The 26,565-nt window shown below is 44.1% G+C and overlaps 1 protein-coding gene across 2 annotated transcripts in view; it reads right to left on the bottom strand.

Annotated features, from left to right (window-relative positions):
• The window catches only part of slc18a2 (solute carrier family 18 member 2), a 52,492-nt gene that overhangs the window by 5,537 nt on the left and 20,390 nt on the right, over nt 1–26,565 (bottom strand). For both annotated transcript variants that reach the window (XM_039783021.1, XM_039783022.1), the window contains 5 exons: nt 18,272–18,332; nt 5,961–6,056; nt 4,352–4,430; nt 1,844–1,895; nt 45–108 (listed from right to left, as the gene is read on the bottom strand). In XM_039783021.1, the coding sequence (XP_039638955.1) occupies nt 45–108; nt 1,844–1,895; nt 4,352–4,430; nt 5,961–6,056; nt 18,272–18,332 (352 nt within the window). The remainder of the gene's footprint in view (nt 1–44; nt 109–1,843; nt 1,896–4,351; nt 4,431–5,960; nt 6,057–18,271; nt 18,333–26,565) is intronic.

Here is a 26,565-nt window from a genome sequence, read left to right as displayed (position 1 = left end):
TAAGCAGTATTACAGTATATATTAGTATTACATTTATGACTTACCAATAGCAAAACCAACACCAAAGTTTGGAACAATCAGACCATAGATGTTTTTGGCAAATGGAACCTAGAAGAGAACCGATTTACGAAAATGTATATTTATGTTTATTCAATTTGAATTTATTCATTTGTAAACGACAAACATTTTACATTTGGGAGCAATGCTGGCTGCTTTTTGATTATAATGTTGAAATAACTGTGAATGCAGACTCCCATTGGCAGAATGAGGGGTGAATGAATTTGGAGAGTCATGAGATATAGAACAGGTGGATAATGTGGATAATTTGGACAATCTGGATGTTTTTTACCCTAGAAAAACAGTTCCAACCCTCTCAATGCTTTTTGGTACTTTAAAAATTAGATATTATACAACAAGTAGATCCAGGCAATCTGATTGGTCAACTAGACATTTAGAACGTGATCAAATCAGCATGTGCTCATCACTAAAAATATTACTCCACCATTTCCATGGCAACATTGTAACTTCCAGAGTGGAGTCAGAAACCAGTAGGCTACAATATTGATTCATTGATAATTTTGTTGTTCATTTTAATTCATATGGTGGACCTATATGATTCTGATGAATGGTTGGAGGAGGATGAGAAGAACACAAAAGCAAAAAAACAGTTTATAACAGTTATGTCGCATTGTCATTATCTAGTTAACTGTTATTGGAAATGTTTGGATCAGCTGTGCCGGTGAGTGTTCGTGGTGTGAAGTTGGCGGACGTAGGAGCTAAAATCAGTTTTGTGTCCATATGTACAGCATTTATTCAGTTTGAGAAATTCCCCAATCTCTCTACAAAGCATTAACATTAGCTCAAGTTGGCTGACTCAACAGGGACTAGAAATTGTCTCTGTTGCTACGTTGTTTGGGTCGGCCTACTTGCTGGAGTAGTAAACATGGTTTCATTAATATCTTTTATTCTGTTGGTAACCGTTGTATAATGGCAATATTACACGACAGGGTGAGCTTTACTGTCATTGGCAGTCCTCTCTATCTTCTATCTACAGACAGCGTAGCAACAAGTCCGCTTGCTACGCTGTTTGTATGCACAAAAAAACAGCCTGATGCGTTGTTATATAAACTGGCAGTGCTAACACTGGCTAACCTGGCTAGAGCTAATGAAAACAATGACAATCTAACTCGTAAATGGAACACATTCAACTGGGGTCTAGTCTATATCCACGACGTTCCACTTCTGGGATTGCTCCGATGCCGCAGGAAATTCGGCCGGATTTCAGTCTATTCGGCCGGATGTCCGTCCCCTTCCTCTGTTTCTGTGTTGGCGTTCTAAACTCCAGTGGATTTGTGAGGACTATGGTTAACTGCTCCTCAGATCTCTGCAGGGTAAATCCAGACAGCTAGCTAGACTATCTGTCCAATCTGAGTTTTCTGTTGCGCGACTAAAACTACTTTTGAACCTACAAGTTCCACCAAAACAAGTTCCTTCCTGAGGCTATTTTTCAGCGATACTGTGCCTGCTGCCGGCACATAGCGCCGCCCAAGACGATTGTGATTGGTTTAAAGAAATGCCAATAAACCAGAGCATGTTTTTCTCCTATCCCATAATGTTGTGTGGACTAGCCAGACCTTCCTCCGCAGCGCTGTAAAGGAAGGTCTGGCAAAGCGAGACTAACTCGATTGTGACGTCATTCCCAGCTTCTGCGTCAGAGTTCCGAGGTAAATGGAACACACTATTATTACACACCACACAAATCCTCTTTAGAGTTCAGTTCCAGTGCTGAAATATCTGATATCTGAATTCCCACTAATGGTGTAGTTCTCAGCCTTATACTTACACATATTACACTGACTCCAACCAGCACTATTCCAATAAGAGCACAAAGCCATCTGTCAGGGAGAGATTCCAGGGTCAGTGTTATCAAAATGAAAACACACAAAGATCAACCACAATAGTCTTTGCTTAAAGTTAGAAAATAATGTATGCCATGTATACAGTGCCTTGCGAAAGTATTCGGCCCCCTTGAACTTTTCGACCTTTTGCCACATTTCAGGCCTCAAACATAAAGATATAAAACTGTAATTTTTTGTGAAGAATCAACAACAAGTGGGACACAATCATGAAGTGGAACGAAATGTATTGGATATTTCAAACCTTTTAAACAAATAAAAACTGAAATATTGGGTGCGCAAAATTATTCAGCCCCCTTTAAGTTAATACTTTGTAGCGCCACCTTTTGCGCGCATCACAGCTGTAAGTCGCTTGGGGTATGTCTCTATCAGTTTTGCACATCGAGAGACTGACATTTTTGCCCATTCCTCCTTGCAAAACAGCTCGAGCTCAGTGAGGTTGGATGGAGAGCGTTTGTGAACAGCAGTTTTCAGTTCTTTCCACAGATTCTCGATTGGATTCAGGTCTGGACTTTGACTTGGCCATTCTAACACCTGGATATGTTTATTTGTGAACCATTCCATTGTAGATTTTGCTTTATGTTTTGGATCATTGTCTTGTTGGAAGTCAAATCTCCGTCCCAGTCTCAGGTCTTTTGCAGACTCCATCAGGTTTTCTTCCAGAATGGTCCTGTATTTGGCTCCATCCATCTTCCCATCAATTTTAACCATCTTCCCTGTCCCTGCTGAAGAAAAGCAGGCCCAAACCATGATGCTGCCACCACCATGTTTGACAGTGGGGATGGTGTGTTCAGGGTGATGAGCTGTGTTGCTTTTACGCCAAACATAACGTTTTGCATTGTTGCCAAAAAGTTTGATTTTGGTTTCATCTGACCACAGCACCTTCTTCCACATGTTTGGTGTGTCTCCCAGGTGGCTTTTGGCAAACTTTAAACGACACTTTTTATGGATATCTTTAAGAAATGGCTTTCTTCTTGCCACTCTTCCATAAAGGCCAGATTTGTGCAGTATACGACTGATTGTTGTCCTATGGACAGAGTCTCCCACCTCAGCTGTAGATCTCTGCAGTTCATCCAGAGTGATCATGGGCCTCTTGGCTGCATCTCTGATCAGTCTTCTCATCGTATGAGCTGAAAGTTTAGAGGGACGGCCGGGTCTTCGTAGATTTGTAGTGGTCTGATACTCCTTCCATTTCAATATTATCGCGCACAGTGCTCCTTGGGATGTTTAAAGCTTGGGAAATCTTTTGTATCCAAATCCGGTCTTTAAACTTCTTCCACAACAGTATCTCGGACCTGCCTGGTGTGTTCCTTATTCTTCATGATGCTCTCTGCGCTTTACACGGACCTCTGAGACTATCACAGAGCAGGTGCATTTATACGGAGACTTGATTACACACAGCTGGATTCTATTTATCATCATTAGTCATTTAGGTCAACATTGGATCATTCAGAGATCCTCACTGAACTTCTGGAGAGAGTTTGCTGCACTGAAAGTAAAGGGGCTGAATAATTTTGCACGGCCACTTTTTCAGTTTTTTATTTGTTAAAAAAGTTTGAAATAGCCAATGAATTTCGTTCCACTTCATAATTGGGACGCACTTGTTGTTGATTCTTCACAAAAAATTACAGTTTTATATCTTTATGTTTGAGGCCTGAAATGTGGCAAAAGGTCGAAACGTTCAAGGGGGCCGAATACTTTCGCAAGGCACTGTATAACACATATGTACATACATATGTTTAATATTATATTTTACCTCATTACTTAGTGTACATAAACATAACTCATGAAATACTGTAAATGACTTTTTTTAACAGAGTTATGTATACTTTCCCACGCAATATCATATCACAGATGTTGCTTAATAGCTGGGAATGAACAGTGTAGGTAACAAATCTCTATAAGCATAATGTGTATTTATTATTTTGGCCAGTAGTTTTTTATTGGCTGCCCATGGCAAATGGGCATTTTTACACATATGGCACATTTGTGTAAGAACCACCAATTAGCACTACGCTAACTCCTATGTTTGTGATGCACGGTCATGGAAGAATTGTAACATGTGGACGCCCCGACATTGTTGTCATTACTTAGAATTCCTCATGGGGGCGGCAGAAACTACGTACTATAGCTTTAAAACAACAAGGTCATTTATTCTATTTGATGGTCTTTGAACCTGTTCACGTATTATGCATTCATACATTCTCGCTTCCTCTTCCCTCTCTCTCACAAGACACCTTCATTATACAAACACAACTCCCCCAACACTGTATTGTCAATGCCTCAATAAAGCCAGCCTCTCAAACTAAAAAACACTGAAAACTCATTTAGAGGGGCGGAAACAGATATCACATCCACAGAGAGCAAGAGAGAGAGAGAGAGCAAGAGAGCGATAGATAGATAGATAGATAGATAAGGATAATTTCTCTCCTTACCTCCCCATCTTGTGCGCCAACGTGCCGAAGATGTAGGTTCCAATAAGGTAGGAGATGGACGCTGGTAAGAAAGCGACGCCTGGGCCACAGACAGACACATACAGAGAGAGAGATAGAGAGAGAGAGAGACAGAGATGAGAGACTGAAGGTGTGGGCAGGCTTTCCAAGATAAGCAGATCTCTATCAGCGCCTCATCACTGAGCCTCCGTACATCTTCTATTGTCTGTAATAAAGACTTGTGCTTTCCACCTGCCAGCACATGACACCCTAATATCCTGTTCCCCACTCATCCTTTTTATCTGACCTAGACTTCATACACAACCAACTGGAAAAGACTAATAACACCAAAGACTGCAGGAAGTCTCTGTATAGAAAATATCTGGCAGGATAGAGGAGAGACACTTTTGCACTATGGCAAGTCTCGAAGTAAAAGATGTATGTATATAATGTAATTGAGAAACTGGAGCGATGACTGATGATATTATTTTGTAAAAATGTAAAAAATAGTAACCAGAGAAACTGATTATCACTCTTAGCAATGGAGAGCCAATGTGTTTTTGCATTAAGGGTTTTTGAATGAATTTTTCTGAAAAGTGAAACATGATAATTTGGAGTTTCTGTCTGTATTATAAGGTAAATATGTATGTACCGGTACTTTCATAATTTCTAGTAAATTTTAAGCATTTTGTCTTTTCAAAAATATGACTATTATTTTGTTAGGGTAGCACAAAGCTTTTCTTAGCAGCGAAGGAGATCTGTTGACCCCGACTATAGATGGGCAAGCAAAAGAACAGTTTGAGGAACTCCTGAACCTGACTGTACTGTATGCCCTTTGTGAAGAGAGCCTTGGATGCATTTTCAATGCCACATGCTGGTAGAGTACTATGGACTGTCACATGGGTGGGGGAATGGAAGGTGTGTCAAATATGGTGATATCACACTGCTTAGTCTTCTCTTGAAGGCTTATGCCTGGGTGCCAGAAAAGAAGCCTCTGGCTAACTGTTGAACTGCAGATTCAGGCGGTGTAGAGTAATACAAAACGTTTTCCCAGGTGGATTTTAAAATGAATGTAAATCACTTGTCTAGAAGGGATGGAAACATCTTAGAAATTCTGAAGCACTATGCTTTGGAAAATGGTTTCCAGTAATGTACAGTACACATTTTTTTGTAATAGAGGCTAAACATGTATATGGCCCGTTAATGTTCAGTTTTTGTTGACACTGTCACAGAGGTCTAAATGAAATCATATGTTTTAACATACAGGTCATAGTGATGGTGTTGTTCTGGACTGCATCATATTCACAGGTGTTTCTAATAAACTGGCCCCCTTGTCTATGTAAATGGATAGGACCAAAAATTAGAAACACAGCATAACGCTAGTGTCATGCAACACCTGTACTTATGAGCTCAATAAAACACAAATCATTGATTTGAATTGACAAATTTCTGACAATGGCAACAAATAAATACCATTTGTGTGGGTTCTCCCATTTGTGTTTATTTTGAAATTCTGACTGAACTTTTTAACATTTAGGTGCTGTAACGACATATACTGTGAGTGCATAATGTGTATTTTCTTAGTGATTACTGAAGAGAGCATTATAAATACCTAGCTGCCATTTACTGGAACACATGGTCTCCATCATCCAGATTGGCAGCGTTGGCTCCATCATGGCAATGGCCATATTTCCAAAACAAATGGCACCTGTGGAGGAGCATAAACGGACAAAGTGTCAGTTATTTGGGGTGGCAGTAGCTCAGTCCGTAAGGAGTTGGGTTGGGAACCGGAGGGTCGCTGGTTCAAGTCCCAGTACGGATGAAAGTACAGAGTGTGGACTGGTAGCTGAACTGGTAGCCAGCTCACTTTCTGGGCACTGCCAGGTGCTCTTGAGGCACTGTACCCACAACCGCTCAGGGCGCTGGTCCAGCACTGGCAGCCCACTCACTCTGACATCTCTCCATTTGTGCATGAATAGGTCCTGAGCATGCCTGTGTGTATTTCAGGCCTGTGTGTAGTGATTTCTAACAGAGTGTACATTGTAATTTCCCACTGGGGATCAATAAACAGTATAAATTAAATTATTTAAATTATACTTTTTTTAATGTTCTTGGGTCCCTATTTGTTACCCTTTCCTTCCAACCTCCAGCCGTCTACACACACACACACACACACACACACACAGCTCTCTTTGTAGCTCTGTTGTCACAGTAATTGACGTGATGGGAAAGGCTAACTCGCACACAAATGCAATTTTCCTGCCACATACATTTGTATTACCCTTCTTGTGAGAACCATGTAGTGACCACGGTTTTTCTCTAATTCCTAGCCATAGCCGGAAAAAGAAAGCTCTTAAATCTTGTGATTCTGTCCCTCTGGTGATCTGAGACTTTAAGACTCTTTGTGGCAAGTCATGGATGTAAGCCTCTGCAGGGAGAGTGAGTAAATTTGTGTTCCTGTTTAAAGGTGCTTTTTGTCAATTAAGAGAAGCCTGCAATCATTCGTGTTATATAACATGATGGCACATAAATGTAACCTTAAGACTGTTTTCTGCTGTATAGTCAAGTTGTTTTCTAATACAGATAGCAGTAGGAATGAGATCAAGGCTTGATGAGTTTAGCCTTGGGTAGACTCCGTGGGTAGAGTCCGTTTGACCTGCTAGGATTGTGAAACTTGTTGTGTTTCTCCACTTTTTGCCATTTTGTTCATAATGACTGTTGGCCTGTGTTCATATCATTCCTGTCTGTCACTGCAGAGGATCACCACCTTGTCACGGTGAGAAGGCTTGGGTTTGCCTGTGTTGTTGCTCCTGGCAACAGCTTAAACTTGGAGGCGCATGAAAGGAAGGAATGGCCAGTCTAAACTTAACCCAAGTAGCGTGTTGTTACTGGGCATCTGTAGTCATGGACGATCCCGGCCTCCTCCAGCCACATGTCAAAGTGTCCTTGAGCAAGACACTGAACGCCAAGTTATTCCCTGGGCGCTGTATGTAGCTGTCCACTGCTACTAATTCTTAAGATGGGTTAAATGCAGGGATTGAATTTCACAACATTGTACTGTACGATTATATGTGACCAATAATAAAAAAAGTTTCTTGACAAAAAACATGTCTGAGCAAGCTTAGTTAATGAGGATATCAGAACAAGGGGGCGATTCTAGGATCAGATCTTTAGGGGGGCTCAGCTAAGAGGCCCCTGTTCGCAAGGTTCAACCCCCGATCTCCTGTGAAAAGGCTGGGGACATGGAATCTGATCTGGGCATGTTCTACTTGGATGCTCTACATGTCCTACTTCTGTCATGTCAGCTCATTAGTGCATGTGGCTGTAGTAATCCAACAACACAACAGTTGTAAAAGAAGCCATCATGATGAAAAAGAAGGCCTTTCAGGCTCGCCTCTCCTGGGTAACTTCTGAATCAGCGAACAGGTATCTGGATGCAAGGAGGACTGTAGCTTCTGTGGCTGCAGATGAGGGCAGAGAGGCCATGGAGGAGAACTTTCTGTTGGCCTCAAAAAGTTATTACACAACCTCGCAGGCAGTTCAGTGCTCGTGTTTCGTTATTTACCCTCAAATTGTTTTAAACTTTCTTGTGGATGTATATCGACTGGATGTAACATTTTTTTACAGTAAGCGTATTGTCACACTTCTGGTGTTCCCGTGTTACGGACGCTCGTTTGCTGCTCCAGCAAAAACTTACTCAACTCTGCTTTATTGTTTAATTTAGCGGCTATTTCCCTATTTGCCTGGATTGCATTTAAACTACACCAGTTATACTCAAGCACTTATACTTCTCTTCTCTTACAGCGACTGCCTCGCTGATCTCACAATTGTTAAAACACTGTTTTGCTTAGCAATTAGTAATGGCTAGTTCCTTCTCCGTGAACCATCACCTTATCGTGGTGGAGAGGTTTGTGTGTCTCTGTGAACCTGAGGGCTGTGTTGTCTGGAGCTTTGTGCTCCTGGTAGGGTCTCCCAAGGCAAAGTGGTCTCAGGTGAGGGGCCAGACAAAGAATGGTTCAAAAACCCCAATGGAAAAACAAGGTAGAAATGGAGTGACCCTGCCCGGAGGAAGCCCGGGGCCCCCGTCTGGAGCCAGGCCCAGACGGCGGGCTCGTCGGCGCCTGGTGGCCGGGTTTGCCACGGAGCCCGGCCGGGCACAGCCCGAACAAGCTACGCGGCTCCCATCTCTCCAGCCCATGGGCCCACCACCTGTGGGAGGAAACGCTGGGGCGCGGGTGCGCTGCCACATGGGTGGCAGTGAAGGTCAGGGGACGCGGACCAGACCCGGGCAGCAGACGCTGGCTCTGGGGACGGTGGAACGTCACCTCTGTGGGGAAGGAGCCGGAACTGGTGCGGGAGGTGGAGCGCTACCGGTTAGATCTGGTGGGGCTTACCTCTACGCACAGTCCGGTTCTGGAACTGTACTCCTGGATAGGAGTTGGACTCTTTTCTTCTCCGGAGTTGCTCAGGGTGTGCGGCGCCGGGCGGGTGTGGGGGATACTAACAAGCCCCCGGCTGAGCGCCCGCTGCGTGGAGTTTACCCCGGTGGACGAGAGGTCGCCTCCCACACGCCTGCGGGTTGTGGGGGGAAAACTCTGACTGTTGTTTGTGCATATGCACCAAACAGGAGTTCGGAGTATTCGGCCTTCTTGGAGACCTTGAGTGGAGTCCTGCATGGGGCACCAGTGGGGGAATCCATTGTTCTGCTGGGGGACTCCGCACCCGTGGGCAATGATGGAGACACCGGGAAGGCGTGATTGGGAGGAACGGCCTCCCTGATCTAAACCAGAGTGGTTGTTTGTTGTTGGACTTCTGTGCTAGTCATGGATTGTCTATAACGAACACCATGTTCGAACATAAGGGATGCTCATAAGTGTACCTGGTACCAGAGCACCCTAGGCCGAAGGTCAATGATCGATTTTATAATCGTTTCATCTGATCTGAGGCCGTATGTTTGGACACTTCGGTGAAGAGAGGGGCAGAGCTGTCAACCGATCACCATCTGGTGGTGAGTTGGGTCAGGGGTGGGGAAGACTCTGGACAGACCTGGTAAGCCCAAACGTGTAGTGCGGGGTAAATTGGGAACGTCTGGAGGAGGCCCCTGTCCAACGGACTTTCAACTCGCACCTCCGGCGGAGCGCTCGTGCATCCCTGTGGAGGCTGGGGGCATTGAACCAGAGTGGACAATGTTCAAAGTTTCCATTGCTGAAGCTCGGCCGAGGAGCTGTGTCTTAGGGTCTTAGGTGCCTCAAGGGGCGGTAACCCACGAACACCGTGGTGGACACCGGTGGTCAGGGAAGCCGTCCGACTGAAGAAGGAGTCTTTCCGGGATATGTTATCCCAGAGGACTCCGGAGGCAGTTGCAGGGTACCCGAAGGGGCCCGAAGGGCTGCAGCCTCTGCCGTGAAAGAGGCAAAGCAGCGGGTGTGGGAGAAGTTTGGAGAAGACATGGAGAAGGACTTTCGGTTCGGCACCAAAGTGCTTCTGGAAAACTGTTCGCCACCTGAGGAGGGCGAAGGGGAACCATCCAAGCTGTGTACAGTAAGGATGGGACACTGTTGACCTCAACTGAGGAGGTAATAGGGCGGTGGAAGGAGCATTTTGAGGAACTCCTGAATCCGACTAATACGCCCTCTATGTTAGAGGCAGAGCTGGAGGATGACGGGGGATTGTCGCTCGATTTCCCGGGGAAAAGTCACTGATGTAGTCAAACAACTCCACAGTGGCAAAGCCCCGGGGATTGATGAGATCCGTCCAAGAAATGCTCAAGGCTCTGGGTGTGGAGGGGCTGTCCTGGTTGACACGCGTCTCTTCAACATTGCGTGGAAGTCTGGAACAGTGCCAAAGGAGTGGCAGACTGGGGTGGTGGTTCCCCTTTTAAAAAGGGGACCAGAGGGTGTGTGCCAATTACATGGGTATCACACTTCTCAGCCTCCCTGGTAAAGTCTACTCCAAGATGCTGGAAAGGAGGGTTCGGTCGATAGTCGAACCTCAGGTTGAAGAGTAACAATGCGGATTCCGTCCTGGTCGTGGAACAATGGACCAGCTCTTCACTCTCGCAAGGATCCTGGAGGGGGCCTGGGAGTATGCCCAACCGGTCTACATGCGTTTTGTGGATCTGGAAAAGGCGTATGACCGGGTCCCCCGGGAGATACTGTGGGAGGTGCTGCGGGAGTATGGGGTGAGGGGTCTCTACTCAGGGCCATCCAATCTCTGTACGACCAAAGTGAGAGCTGTGTCCGGGTTCTCGGCAGTAAGTCGGACTCGTTTCAGGTGAGGGTTGGCCTCCGCCAGGGCTGCGCTTTGTCACCAATCCTGTTTGTAATATTTATGGACAGGATATCGAGGCGTAGTCGGGGTGGGGAGGGGTTGCGGTTCGGTGGGCTGGGGATCTCATCGCTGCTTTTGCAGATGATGTGGTCCTGATGACATCATCGGCCTGCGACCTTCAGCACTCACTGGATCGGTTCGCAGCCGAGTGTGAAGCGGTTGGGATGAGGATCAGCACCTCTAAATCGGAGGCCATGGTTCTCAGCAGGAAACCGATGGAATGCCTTCTCCGGGTAGGGAATGAGTCCTTACCCCAAGTGAAGGAGTTCAAGTACCTTGGGGTTTTGTTCGCGAGTGAGGGGACAATGGAGCGGGAGATTGGTCGGAGAATCGGCGCAGCGGGTGCGGTATTACATTCCATCTATCGCACCGTTGTGACGAAAAGAGAGCTGAGCCAGAAGGCAAAGCTCTCGATCTACCGGTCAGTTTTCGTTCCTACCCTCACCTATGGTCATGAAGGCTGGGTCATGACCGAAAGAACGAGATCCAGGGTGCAAGCGGCCGAAATGGGTTTCCTCAGGAGGGTGGCTGGCGTCTCCCTTAGAGATAGGGTGAGAAGCTCAGTCATCCGTGAGGAGCTCGGAGTAGAGCCACTGCTCCTTGCGTCGAAAGGAGCCAGTTGAGGTGGTTCGGGCATCTGGTGAGGATGCCCCTGGGCCGCCTCCCTAGGGAGGTGTTCCAGGCACGTCCAGCTGGGAGGAGGCCTCAGGGAAGACCCAGGACTAGGTGGAGGGATTATATCTCCAACCTGGCCTGGGAACGCCTCGGGATCCCCCAGTCGGAGCTGGTTAATGTTGCTCGGGAAAGGGAAGTTTGGGGTCCCCTGCTGGAGCTGCTCCCCCCGCGACCCGACACCGGATAAGCGGACGAAGATGGATGGATGGATGGATAGTTCCTTTCCCTCTCCTGCTCTCTCTTGCTCTGTGTGTCAAATGTTTAGCTATTCCTCTGCCTCCTTTAGTGATAATGATACATGTAATAAATGTAGTTTATTCGCTGATCTGGAGGCGAGGCTTAGTGAGTTTGAGGCACGGCTCTGCACCATGGAATCAAAATCATATGCTTCCGTAGCTAGCCAGCGTCCCATAACATACTGTAGCTTCTGTTAGCAGTCCCCCGGCAGGCCCCGAGCAGCCAGGTGAGTGGGTGACTGTCCGAAGCGCAGCACTAACTCTAAAATGGGGAGTGCACGTGACGGCGGTCGCTCTAAACCGGAACATCTACGCTTTTCTAACAGTTTCTCCTCACTCAGTGAAACACCGCCTGAGAAGCCAACTCTGGTTACTGGGGGCTCTATACTGCGGAATGTGGCGTTGGCGGCTCCAGAGGGTGCTGTCTTGTGCGTCCCTGGGGCCAGAGCGGGCGATGTGGAATCCTATCTGAAGCTGCTTGCTAAAAACAACAGTAAATACATTAAGATCATACTTCACATAGGTGGTAATTATACCTGGTTACGCAAATCGGAAGATCACTAAAATGAATGTTAAGTCACTTTGTGTATATGCAAAGACAATCAAAAACAATCAAACTACCACTGCAATGATAGAACAGAATAGGAAAATTTGATAAATATAATCTGTCACAAGCGACAGCAGTCGGCGGGAAAGAGGCAGCCGGCAGCTGCCTTCACTCTCCTAACCATCGGCTCTATAACCTAGTTTCTATTATACTAATATAGTGTTTACGTGTAGTAAGCATTTAGCCTCACGCTAACTTATCAAGACTAGGCCTACCGGCTAAACTAACGCTAGCTCCATGGCTACCTCTACACCTGGCGAGTCACCCCTCCCCCAAAAGATTTCCTCATTTTTAAAGAATGCAAACAAAGAATTGCTGACCTCAAGGAAGACTTTCGTCGGCTTTCCGAGGAATTAAAGACCAAATATGCTTTGTTAACCGCCTGCTTGGACGTGGTTCATAATCAATCGCTCCGGATCTCATCTCTCTCAGTGGCCTTCCAGGATACTGCGCCATGGGATCGATCCGTCTGCCCACGTCCATCTTCTTACTTGACACCGGTCATCAAGCCATCCTGGACTGAGGTGGTTTGCGGCTAAAAGAGAGCCTTGAGTAGGGCCTACACTGCCTGGATCGGCCAAATGACAACGTTCCTCAAAAACAATCTCCCCAAACGAACGGTAAGCAATCTTCCTCTTCTTTTCCTTGTCCATCTGTAACCGACACTGAGTGTTTTGTTCCCGTCACCGGCCATCCACACCCCCTCACTCCTCGTCCGCTCTTCCCCCCCAACCACAGTAATTATTGGTGACTCCATCACCAGAGATTTAACGTTTCATAATGCTGTCACACACTGTTTTCCTGGAGCCAAAGTTGCAGACATCCTGACTAAAGTTGTGGACCTGTTACCCTCATTCCCGACCTCTATTAAACGCATCACCATTGTGGACATAACGACATGTCCTATCAGGAGTGCGAGCTCACAAAGAAAGACTTTACCACTCTCATTGAGGCTTTAAAAAGCACTGGGAAGTCGGTTTTTATTTCGGGCTCACTTCCATCTCTAGGTCGCGGATCATGCCTTTTCAGCAGGCTATTCTACCTTAACACCTGGGTCCAGCTTACATGCAGCATTCACAAGCTAGGTTTTATTGACAATTTTAATCTGTTTTGGAAACATGGCTCCCTGTTCAGCAGGGATGGGATCCATCCCAATACACACGGAAACCAGGTGCTCCGTGAAAATTTGCACCACGCCTCGCACACTCAGAGCTATGATTGACTGTTTGCATTCCGTAAACACTCTCACAAGCACACTGCCCAGACACACTCTCCCAAAAGGTCTCACTCCTTTACAAATAACTCTGCTAAACCACAGACCAGCTATGTCATTCCAGTTATAATCATCAGTATCAACATCAGTAATCAGAGATACAGTGATACACGCTCCTCTGTGCTTGCTCCTTTGGAGCAATCACCCATTCATAATCCCATAACCACGGTGTCTGTCCCCCGACTGAGATCGATTAAATTAAACATAAACAAAAGAGGTACTATACTCAACAACCTAATGGGAATTAAAACAACCACTGCACTGATAAAACAGAATAGGAAAATCAAATGTGGACTATTAAACATTAGATCTCTGTCTTCTAAAGCAATATTGGTAAACAAATTGATATCACATAACCACATTTTTGTCTCACCGAAACATGGCTGGGCCACGATGAATACGCTAGTCTAAATGAATCCACTCCTCCCAGTCATAATAATACTCAAATTCCTAGAGGCTCAGGCCAAGGAGGGGGAGTTGCAGCTATATTTGACTCAGGCCTGTTAATTAATCCTAAACCCAAACTAAATTATAACTCGTTTGAAAGCCTTGTTCTTAATCTTCAACACCCAACATGGAGTTTTTATCATGTGTAGTCCTTAAATCAGTACAAAATAAGTACTTCTTGTAGGTGATTTTAATATCCATGTGGACGTTGACAGCAATAGCCTTAGTACTGATTTCAATTCACTACTAGATTCAATTGGTTTCAGTCAGTGTGCATGAGGCCATGCACTGTTTTAACCACACCCTCGACCTTGTGCTAGAATATGGCATCAAAATTGAAGATTTAATAGTATTTCCGCAGAATCCTTATTATCAGACCATTTTTTAATAACTTTCGAATTCTTTCTACCAGACTATACAAAATTAAATAAAAGTTACTACACTAGATGCCTAACAGTGCTATAGCTAAATTTAAGGAAGAAATTACAACAGCATTTAACTCAATGTCATTAACATAACAGAGGACCTTTATGTTAACTTTAGTCCGTCCCAAATTGATAACTTTGTAGACGCTGCTACTGCCTGCCTGTTGCAGCCATCAAACAGAATATGGTGACGCAAAGGAAACTAGCACCTTGTATATCTCCCAAACTCGCAAATTAAAACAAATCTCACGAAAACTTGAAAGTAAGTGGCGTTCCACCAAACTGGAAGAATCTCGTGTAGATTGGCAAGACAGTCTGAAAAATTATAGGAGGGCCCTCAAAAATGCCAGATCAGACTATTACTCATCACTAATAGAAGAAAATAAGAACAACCCAAGGTTTCTTTTCAGCACTGTAGCCAGGCTGACAGATAGCCACAGCTCTATTGAGCCATCTATTCCTATAGCTCTGAGTAGTGACGACTTCATGACCTTCTTTAATGATGAAATTATAACAATTAGAGATAAAATGTATCACCTTTTGCCATCAACTTCTAACGGTTCACCTTTAAACGCAGGACTGCTAGAAAGAATGACAAGACCTGACATATACAGTACTTAGACTGCTTTTATCCTATAGACCTTCAACAATTAATGTTAAAGGTCTCTTCAGCTAAGCCATCTACCTGTCTCTTAAACCCCATCCCAATGAGGCTACTTAAAGAAGCCTTACCCATGGTTAACACTTCATTACTAGATATGATCAATATGTCTATTAACAGGTTATGTGCCACAGTATATTTAAAGTAGCTGTGATAAAACCTCTTCTGAAAAAACCCACCCTCGATCCTGAGGTCTTAGCCAACTATAGACCTATATCTAACCTTCCCTTTCTTTCCAAGATCCTTGAGAAGGTAGTCGCTAATCAATTATGTGATTTTCTACACAGCAATAGTCTATTTGAGGACTTTCAGTCAGGATTTAGAATGCATCATAGCACAGAGATGGCACTGGTGAAAATTACTAACGACCTTCTAACTGCTTCAGACAAAGGACTTGTCTCCATACTTGTCTTATTAGATCTTAGTGCAGCATTCGACACTATTGACCATACCATCCTGTTACAGAGATTGGAACATTTAGTTGCCATTAAAGGAATCGCACTAAGCTGGTTTAAGTCCTATTTCTCTGATTGATCTCAATTTGTTAATGTTAACGAAAAATCCTCCAGGTACGCTAAAGTTAGCCATGGCGTTCCTCAAGGCTCAGTGCTTGGACCAATTCTATTCTCCTTATATATGCTTCCTCTAGGTAATATTATTAGGAAACACTCAATTAACTATCACTGTTATGCGGATGACACCCAATTATATTTATCAATCAAGCCGGACGAAACCAGTCAGTTAGCTAAACTTCAAGCATGCATTAAAGATATAAAATCCTGGATGACCTACAATTTTCTGATGTTAAACTCAAACAAAACTGAAATTATTGTGCTGGGCCCTAAACACCTCCGAACCTCATTATCCAAAGATATAGTTACTCTGGATTGTATTGCCCTGGCCTCCAGCACTACTGTCAGAAATCTAGGAGTTATGTTTGATCAGGATATATCCTTCAACGCCCACTTAAAACAAACCTCAAGAACAGCCTTTTTTCATCTTCGTAACATTGCCAAAATTAGGCACTTGCCGGTCTCAAAACAATACTTCCAGGCTGGACTACTGTAATTCCTTACTATCAGGTTGCCCAAATAAGTCCCTTAAGACTCTCGAGCTGATCCAGAATGCTGCAGCGCGTGTTCTGACAAGAACTAAGAAAAGAGATCATATTTCTCCTGTATTAGCTTCTCTGCATTGGCTTCCTGTAAAATCCAGGATTGAATTTAAAATCCTTCTCCTGACCTATAAAGCTCTAAACGGTCAAGCACCATCATATCTTGAAGAGCTCATAGTACCTTAATGTCCCACTAGAGCACTGCGCTCCCAGAATGCAGAGTTACTTGTGGTTCCTAGAGTCTCTAAAAGTAGAATGGGAGCCAGAGCCTTCAGCTATCAGGCTCCTCTCCTGTGGAACCAGCTCCCGGTCTGTGTTCGGGAGGCAGACACCGTCACCAAATTTAAAAGTAAACTTAAAACTCTCCTCTTAATAATGCTTATAGTTAGGGAGTGAGGAGTTGCAGCATTCGCCTAGACTGGCGGGGGAGGGTATATAGCTAAATACATGGCACCCTTCTCTGCTTCTCTTCATAGTCGTCAGATTAATCTACCATAAAATCAATGATATAATCAAAGTAGAGGGAGGCAGGCCAGGCGGCGCCCCCCCCCCCCCCCCGGGGGCCCCCCCCCCCCCCCCGCTCCTCTCCTTAACCTGTCTCTTTTAGTTATGCTGTTATAGTTTTAGACTGCCGGGGGACTTCCTTTGACACACTGAGTTTTTCTCTTCTCTCTCTTTCCATCTGTGTGCTTCCTTGTCCCAGAAATGCTTGTTACTAATTTAGCTCTGGGGAGCTTATTCGCTGGAGTCCTTATGTGTTTCTTTTGCCCAGCATGTTTCCTTGGACTAGGGTGGCACCTAAATCATGGTGGCAGCTGTCCCATTGGTCATGCTCCACGCCATGCTATGCCCCGTTACACCCCGCTACGCTCTGCAGTGCCCTGCTACATCCTGCTACGCCCTGCTATGTCCTGCTATGCCCTGCTTTGACTCTGCTGTGCCCTGCTACGTCCTGTAATGCCCTGCAGTGCCCTGCAGTGCCATGCTATGCCATGAACTACTACAACTACTATTTCTGGTCATTGTTCCAGTATCTTTATTGTGACTATTATTGCCATTGTTCATCACACCCCCAACCGGCACCGTCAGATACCGTCTACCAAGAGCCTGGGTCTGTCCAAGGTTTCTCCCTAAATGGAAGTTTTTCTCACCACCTGCTCTTGGGGGAATTACTGGAATTGTTGGGTCTTTGTAAATTATAGTGTGTGGTCTAGACCTACTCTATCTGTAAAGTGTCCTGAGATAACTCCTTTTATGATTTGATACTATGAATAAAATTGAATTGAAATTGTGGCAGTGATAAAAGCAGTGATGTTTCCTTTTCACTGTACATGATTCTCACACCGCCTCAAAACACGTGGGTTTGCGTTTCGCCAAAAGTTGAGTCGGTCTCAACTTTTCGGTGCAGGCCCCCTGCGTTTTTTTGAGTTTCCCCCTGCTGCAACCCCGCCGCAACCTAAACACACTACCCCCATTTGATTGTCGTGGACAGAATTTGAGCAACTAAGTACTGGGAAGCATCCAGTTTGGTGACCTAAGGACTGCACCGTTTTGCTGATGATGTAGTTCTGCCTTTTTAATCAACCTAACCTTAAGTTACCTCCAGTGCACACTGGGGCAGTTTGCAGCTGTGTGTGAAATGAATGTGCTAAGAGTCAGCACCTGGTACTGTGCTAGAAAACAGTGGATTGGCCCCTTTGGCAATGCTCTCAATTTAAAAGCCGTGTTCCAAACGCTACTCCATGGTCTTGATCTTTGGGTGGTGACTGAGTGTGCAGACAAACTGCCAAAATGAGTTCAGAGTGTCTGAGCTCAACCTATTTTACTGAGCTCTATTTAGAATTTAATTGTGCTTGATAAATATACTGGTAGCTTAAGGATGGTACATGAATATAAGGAAATGATGGAACACACTGAACACGTTGTTCACAGCATTTTTCTGATGGATAGATGACTCTCTTTAACATGCCAAACCCACTTCACAACACAAGTCCAAGCCAAGCAAAGTGCTTTAGACAAAAAACAAGATGTGGGTCAATTTCTCTCCCTGCTCTTTTCCCAGCCCCATTATGAAGAACAATATTCCACTGATGCTTCTCCTAAGTGGGATGACATTAGGTTTCCTCATAATACTGTGCTGCTATTATTTTCTTACCAGCTGCGATCAGAATGTATGGATCCTTCATTAGCGTCAACAGCGGGGTCCCCTTCTGACTCTGTGAAGGACAAAGGCACAAGAACAACATTCTATATTAAATACAAAAAGCTTATACCATAGCCCTCAACCCAACGCACTTGTAAAAGACTTTTATTTTTATATTTCCTTTGTATGTTTGCACACACTGCCAACATCACCTCGCTTTGTCAGACCTTCATCCACAGCGCTGCGGAGGAAGGTCTGACTAGTCCACACAACATTCCAGGATGGGAGAAAAACATGCTGTGGTTTATTGGCATTTCTTTAAAGGGGTGATAGAATGCAAAACCGATTTTACCCTGTCATAGTTGAATAACGACAGTTCAGTGGGTAAAAAGGACATACATAGAAGCTCAAAATCCCATTGACACCCCTTTACTATGAAAATCTCATATTTTGAAACTGCGGCTGAAAACGGCCGAATCTCAACAAAGCTAGTTGCTTGCGTAAGCATCTCAAAATCCGGAACCTTAAGAGAACGGTCACGCCCCAACATTTACATAGGCTACACAACTGACCTGAGATCAGGTAGTCTTCTGAATCTAGCTAGGTCACGCAGATCTCTGCTATTCCATTACAAAATTCACTTCTGAAACTTTTTTATGCGAGAAATCAACTATGTAAAGCTCAAATATGGGCCGTTTTACAAAAATGGATGGCTAATTGCAAATTTTGTCCGACTGTGGGTCGGAATTAAGCGGCCGGTGCTGCCTGGGTTGTTGCCTCGCCGCCCGGCCTGCTGTGAGCTCCGTTACAGCTGGCAGCCATACCCGTGCAGAGTCACCGGTAACACCGCTAATGGACCACTAAATACCGCGGCTCTGACAGACCTCCAGGGCCTGCAGCTCCCCTCTTCCTGCTAGCTAAATGCCCGGTATGTGTGAGTGAGAGCGCGGTCAGCGAGCTTGTTACACCAGCAATCTGTTACCACAGGTTCCAGTTACTCTTTTAATGTGTGTAATTATAATGTGTTGAGTTATTTAAACAAACGATTGGGGAAATAAACGCCGCTTGTCCGCGAGTCTCATTGATAGCACCTGCGGCTGGACGTAGCTCTATCAATGAGAGCTAGCTAGCCACCTCTTAGAATTCCTCTGGAATTCACAAATATTCATTAACTTGAAATCGGACACCGTTGTTAGCTTTATAAGACCTTTAGGTAGATGTTGTATAAGTGGCGTGACGAAATTCAAACTGTAAATATACTCAAATTAAGGCGAAAAGGAAGCTAACTATCCGTGATTTGTAGCTAGGATTGAAGGGACAGTCACAGCTAACGAAACACCTAGTCCTCACAAATATTCATTAACTTGAAATCGGACACCGTTGTTAGCTTTATAAGACATATAGTTAGATGTTGTGTAAGTGGCGTGACGAAATTCAAACTGTAAATATAATCGAATTAAGGCGAAAAGGAAGCTAACTATCCGTGGTTTGTAGCTACACATAGCTAGGATTGAAGGGACAGTCGCAGCTAACGAAACACTTTGTCTTCACAAATATTCATTAAATTGAACTCGGACACCGTTGTTAGGTTTATAAGACATATAGTTAGATGTTGTGTAAGTGGCGTGACGAAATTCAAACTGTAAATATAATCGAATTAAGGCGAAAACGAAGCTAGCTAACTATCCGTGGTTTGTAGCTACACATAGCTAGGATTGAACGGACAGTCGCAGCTAACGAAACACTTTGTCTTCACAAATATTCATTAACTTGAAATCGGACACCGTTGTTAGCTTTATAAGACCTTTAGTTAGATGTTGTATAAGTGGCGTGACATGTGTGTAACATGTGGTAACAGATTGCTGGTGTAACAAGCTCGCTGACGGCGCTCTCACTCTCACACAACGGGCCATTTAGCTAGCAGGAAGAGGGGAGTTGAAGGCCCTGGAGCTCTGTCAGGGCAGCGGTGTTGGTAGTCCCTGCTGTGGGCTGCGAGCCGTGACCGAGCTCCAAGTACCTCATAGCAGGCCGGGGTCTGTGAAGGAAGGCAGGCCGGGCGGCGAGGCAGCACCGGCGGGCGGCGAAGCAGCACCGGCGGCTGAACTCCGACACACAGTCTTACCAAATTTGCAATTAGCCATCAATTTTCGTAAAACGGCCCATATTTGAGCTTTATATAGTTGATTTCTCGCTTAAAAAAGTATCAGAAGTGAATTTAATAACGAAATAGCCCGATAAACAATGTATAACTTTGCAGTGTCTGAAATATGAGAGTCTCCCATGTGTTTCTATGTAGTTTGCTCAAACCAATCAGCGTGTAGCTCATTGTGAATATTCATGAGCATACCATATTTGGAAGAAAAGCTCTTGTTCCAAATAGAGCCATATTCACAGGGTAGTTAAGGGCCTAATAAAATATCATTCGGGCAATTTTCAGCCCAACCAATGTTACATACCCCATTAGGAGACCTTAAGGAACAGTGTAAAATACCCTATATAATCATTCTATCACCCCTTTAAACCAACCACAATCGTCTTGGGCGGCGCTAAGCGCCAGACGGAGCCACAGTGATTCTGCTAAATAGTCTCAGGAAGGAACTTGTTTTGGTGGAACGTGTACGTTCAAAAGTAGTTTTAGTCGTGCAACAGAAAACTCAGATTGGACAGACAGTCTAGCTAGCTGTCTGGATTTACCCTGAAGAGATCTGAGGAGCAGTTAACCATAGTCCTCAGAAATCCACCGGAGATTAGAACGCCAACACAAAGGAAGAGGAAGGAGCTGACATCCGGCTGAAAAGAGTGATATCTGGCGGTGCAATCCCGGAAGAGGAAGGTTGTGGATATAGGGCCCTATCTTGCACTCAGCGCAATTGCCTTTGTACACCGACGCATGTATGATTCCTATTTTGTACCCAACGCACAGCGGACTTTTCCCTCCACAGACGCACGTCGGTAAATTAGTGAATGTATTTGCGCTCCCGGGGGCGGTTCAGCGAAAAGAGGAGGCGTATTCAGGCGCAAACGTTTCCTGGTGCTATTTTGCAGTTTCAGAAAACAATTCCGCCACTGAGTTGGGGACTCGATTCTGAGACTCTGACTCGAGCTGCACTTAAAGTGATGGTTCGGAGTAATTTCACCCTAGGGTCCTTTGAACCATGACCTCGAGCCAAACACCACCCCCCAGAAGCTTTTTTCACCTGGGTTGAACATTGGGAGAGTTAGCGTAGAGTAGCGTTATCAGCTGAATAGCTTAGCGCAGGGGCTAATGGATCCAGTGATGTATCTTGTACATGTAAGTTTATGTAAATAACACTTGCCTGCTGGTTTCTGCTCTCTGCTGTTGTTGTTGTTGTTGCTGCTGCCGCCAGTTAGACGAGTGCTTAGGGCCGTCTACAAATTACAACACCGAAAAGAGATGCAACAAAAATATTTATTAATTTAACTTTTATTTTAAAGTTTAAGTTATTTAATCATTAAATTAATAAATATTTTTGTTGCATCTCTTTTCGGTGTTGTAATTTGTAGATGGCCCTAAGCACTCTAGCAGCAGCAGCAGCAGCAGCAGCAGCAGAGACGAGAAGCCAGCAGGCAAGTGTTATTTACATACACTTCTGGTGTACTTACAAACTTTACAATCCATCGTTTTATGAGTACATAACCTATTTGTACTAGTGTAGAAGTTTGGTATCATTTTGGGCATTATTAGAGGGCTCATTTACGAGATACATCACTGGATCCATTAGCCCCTGCGCTAAGCTATTCAGCTGATAACGCTACTCTATGCTAACTCTCCCAATGTTCGACCCAGGTGAAAAAAGCTTCTGGGGGGTGTTTGGCTCGAGGTCATGGTGCAAAGGACCCTAGGGTGAAATTACTCCGAACCATCACTTTAAGTCGCACAAAGAGCTGACTTCAGACTTGACTCGGACTCGACCCAAAAGACTTCAGACTTGATGCAATTACTGCTTTTTAAATCTAAATGTATTCATGTATTTCTATTTTCTTTTATTGGCGGATATACGTTGGGGAAACGTATGATGTTAATATGAAGTTATTCTACAATTGATTTTGATACTGGACTGTATGGATGGTGACAGGACATGCTTTGAATTCATAAGATTTAACAATACAGTGTTAGGGACAGATCAGATGGCCAGAGACTTGACTTGGACTCGTGGCAAAAGACTTGAGACTTGACTTGAACTTGCCCCTCAAAGACTTGAGACTTGACTTGGACTCGAGCTCAAAGACTTGAGACTCGACTTGGACTTCCAAACAAAGACTTGTGAACATCTCTGGGTTGGGGTGGTGGATGGGTCAACCCCAGGACTTTCACCCAGGAGACCGGGGTTCGTGTCCTGCTTGTTACGTTTCCTAAAGTTGCTTTCTTCTTTAACCGTCCCGTTATTCCCGTGTGTCAAGGAAGCGTAAGCCCACCCACGACCTTTTCCTTAACCCAACCTTCCCGTTATTCCCGCGTGTCACAGAAACGTAAGCCCACCCACGACCTTTTCCTAAACCCAACTGTCCCGTTATTCCCGTGTGTCACGTAAACGTAAGTCCACCCACGACCTTTTCCTTTTGCATCAAAAGGGACGCCAATAGTCTCAACCAAGCGTGTTTAGTTGAAGCGCGTTATACAGTCCCTCCAGAAAAACACGATTATGCGATCGCATAATTCAATGCATAATCAGCAAAAGTATGCATATTCATGCAGGGACCGCATTTTTTCAAATATGCCGCACTTTCGCCGCATAAATTGCCAATTTCCGCACAAAATATGCGGTGCTTGCATGATTTCATAATCACCGCATTTTCGTTGCAAAAAAGTCACATATATCTTAGCAGAAAGTTGAAAAAATTTTGCGTTTACTCGCGTTTACTTCACACAAGAGCAGCCATTTTCCCCTGTTGCCATGGGAACGTTATGAAGTGACGTAATTACGCGACGTGAACATCATCGAAAAGCAGGGTGTTGGAGGTTGAATTTGACATGTACTTTGAGTCTCTTAAGTTGGTATCCAATAAGAAACCTATCTTAATATCTGATGTCTACTCAAATTTCTTTGTTTAAGTGCTCCTGCTGTCTATATTATTAACGATTTTTGAATCTCTTTTGTATCTTTTATTTCTCTCTGTTTAGACTATTACTTTTATTTTTACTTTAATATTATATTATTTGTATATATTTTGTGTATCTTATTTGTTTACTTATTGCAATGACTGAATATCTGTAAACTATTTTTGGAAATTAAGTTTTAAAAAAGCAGGGTGTTGGGGGAATCACTTTTTCTTCTCTTTTACATTAAACTGCAGTGTTTGCAAGTTCCCGCAATTTTTGCAAGTTCCCGCAATTTCATCACATAAAATTGCATAAATATCCCGCATATTCCATCGCATTTTTTAGGAAAAACGTGCCGCATAATCAAGGATTTTTGCCCGCAACAATCACAAAAAAACTTTTTCTGGAAGGACTGGTTATATGTCAATATCAATAACAACGACAAAGGCACCTGACCAAGCGTCTGTATTTTATGAGATGGGAGTGAGAACCTGTTGGTTAAATACATGGAAACTGGCTGACAGTACTACCTTGGTTTAAAAAATGTATAAATAAATAATTAAAAACAATAAATCAAATATAAGAAGAACATAGAATTTCAGTCAGTATTACGAAGACAGAATCAACCCTTTGTAATAATTTCAGGGGAGGGCCTTCAAATTATTATTATTATTATTATTATTATTATTAAAAAGTATTAACATGAATCCAACATATTAAGCAAATATAAATCAATAATATAAAATATATAAAATGAAATAGCTTAGTATTCTATGCAAAAGATTTATGTATAAAGGCTTTAGGCCGCTCTACAAGTTGTTTTAGGCCCAGTTTATTATGCAATTTCATTTTATACAATATATGTAGTAGGGTGTCCCTGCTCCAGCTCTCTTTCAGTTAAGGGGTCCTTGGCTTAAAAAACCTTGATGACCCCTGCCTTAAAGTAATAATCTTGAAGATTTTCCTTTAAATAAATGTCTGTTAAGTCACTATCTATCGTCGAATGAGGTTACACAATGGTGATTACCATTATGATGAAAGCCCTTGAATTTTCAATATTACAAACTGGGTGTCTGTGGCATCATTCCCGGAAAATATCACGTGGCGCACAGTTAGTGGCATCATTTCCATCACCCAGCAGAGGTTGGTCCACCAGAGAGGGTAGGCGGAGCTAGTGCAACAGCCTCGCTCTTCAGTTGCATACTGACTGACGTCACACAGGTGACGCTGTTTGGATCTCTGGGAAGTGAGATCCCAATACACCTACAATTCCCTCTTAGCACCATAGGTGAACGGAGTTCATATTATAACTTTAAAAAATTGGCATGTTATTTGGAGCAAATGCAAAGTCAAACACGTTATACATGCAAAACGGAGAATGAGATATACTGCTAAAAATAAGCAGAATAACACTATATGAGCCTAATAGGACTAATGTAGGTACCGTTCACATTTTAACTGGTACCTGAAATATGGTGCTGGTACCCAATCATAGAGCCCTGCACGGGTTTAAAATCTAGACCCTAGCCCGGCTATGGCCCGGGATGCTCAGGCAATAGCCTTGTTAAATCAATAGTTATGGTTTTTAAAGTGACAACCAAGTAGCCAGTGGCTGACAGAGATTTGGCCAAATGTTTTATAAATTTAGCCTCTTGAATCAACACTTGACTTGCCTTCAATAAAATCCATAGATATAAAACACTTCAAGCATATAACACTGACTACGTTTACAAGATGTCAATTTTCGGGTTATGGTCGGGTTAAGGTCACTATTCGTGTTTCTGAAACATTCGGAATAACCCGTTTACATGCGTGAGCAGAGAGCGTTACTCCTGTATACATGGAATTTGTAATCAATTGGCGATATCCCGACGTAAACGGCGACGCACGGTTAGCGTCTGGACGTAGCCTACGGACAACCTTAAGACGCAATAACTTTTCGGTCACCTTCTTATAAATCTCACTATCTCGGTACTTTCTGCCGTCAACAAAAGACATTATATTCATGGTTTTCACCACACTAATAAAGACATTGGTTTCCTCCTCGCTCCAAAAGTGTGGTGCTGTGCTGCGTCTCGCCATGTTTACCTCTACTTCTTGTTTACTTCCGATATACTGCGCGCAGGTTTTCTGCATCGACATATATATAACTATATAATTATAGTATATAATTAGGGGTCCAAGCCTGAGTCTGCAAGAACCGGCGGTAGCAATAGCTACGCCGTTCGCACAGCAGGGCTGTGGAACCCTATTGTTTTTCTAAGGATTATTAGGGGTCCAAGCCCGAGGGGGCATGGGAACCGCGTAATGCAAGGCATCGCGGTTCACAGCTCCAATGGAGCGTGGAACCCTATTGTTTTTCTACTGATTATTATTATTCCGCTTCTTCTTCTTCTTCTCCGCCTAAAACTCTGACTGCAGCCTAAACCGTACATAGTGGGGGGTTGCCATTTTCAGGACTGGTCCAAAACCCCGCAAGGACCTCAGGGGCAAAAATCGACCCATTTCCACCACTAGGTGGCGCTATAGTGGACAAAAACGCGTTTGGCCCTATAACTCCCACACCGTACACCCGACATTCAAAAACCATACATCCACGCGTTCCCTGGATCCAACTGAATCACGTGATATAGGCCACGCCCATTTCCGCCTAGACTTTTATGCGTGAAAAATCGTGATTTATCAAAAACCTACTTTTTCGAACTCCTCCTAGACTGTGCGACCGATCTGCACGAAACTTGGACCGTAGCATCTCCAGACTGACCTGACAAAAAGTTATAAAAGGAATTTTTGTACGATAAAAATTGCGCATATAACGCACAAACAAATTTGTGTAGCTAACTATGAAAACAACAACTTTGCCATATCTCAGCCAAAATAAATGCTATCAACGCCAAACTTTAGATTATTCTTTGGCATGACCCTCTGGAGGTGCCCCATGCGTTTTACGAAAATTGGTGAACTGCTCATCCGATTTATACAAAATTTGATGGGTACCATCAAGGGCCAATTCTGAAGCCAACCCTAAAGTGGGGTACTGAGGCGTCGAAGTGGGCGTGGCCTATGGGACCCAATGTGACCCAAGTCTAGATATACCACTTACACTAATGTGAACAACTTAAAATTTACAGGGTAGATGGATAATGGGCCATGGACCACACCTACCAAAAATTACACATGTGGACCACTAGGTGGCGCTATAATGGTTTTTTGTCATTAACTTCCACAATACACATCACACATT

The sequence above is a fragment of the Perca fluviatilis genome, chromosome 19, assembly GCF_010015445.1.
Source record: "Perca fluviatilis chromosome 19, GENO_Pfluv_1.0, whole genome shotgun sequence".
NCBI lineage: Eukaryota > Metazoa > Chordata > Actinopteri > Perciformes > Percidae > Perca > Perca fluviatilis.
This window is presented reverse-complemented; position numbering and strand designations above follow the sequence as displayed.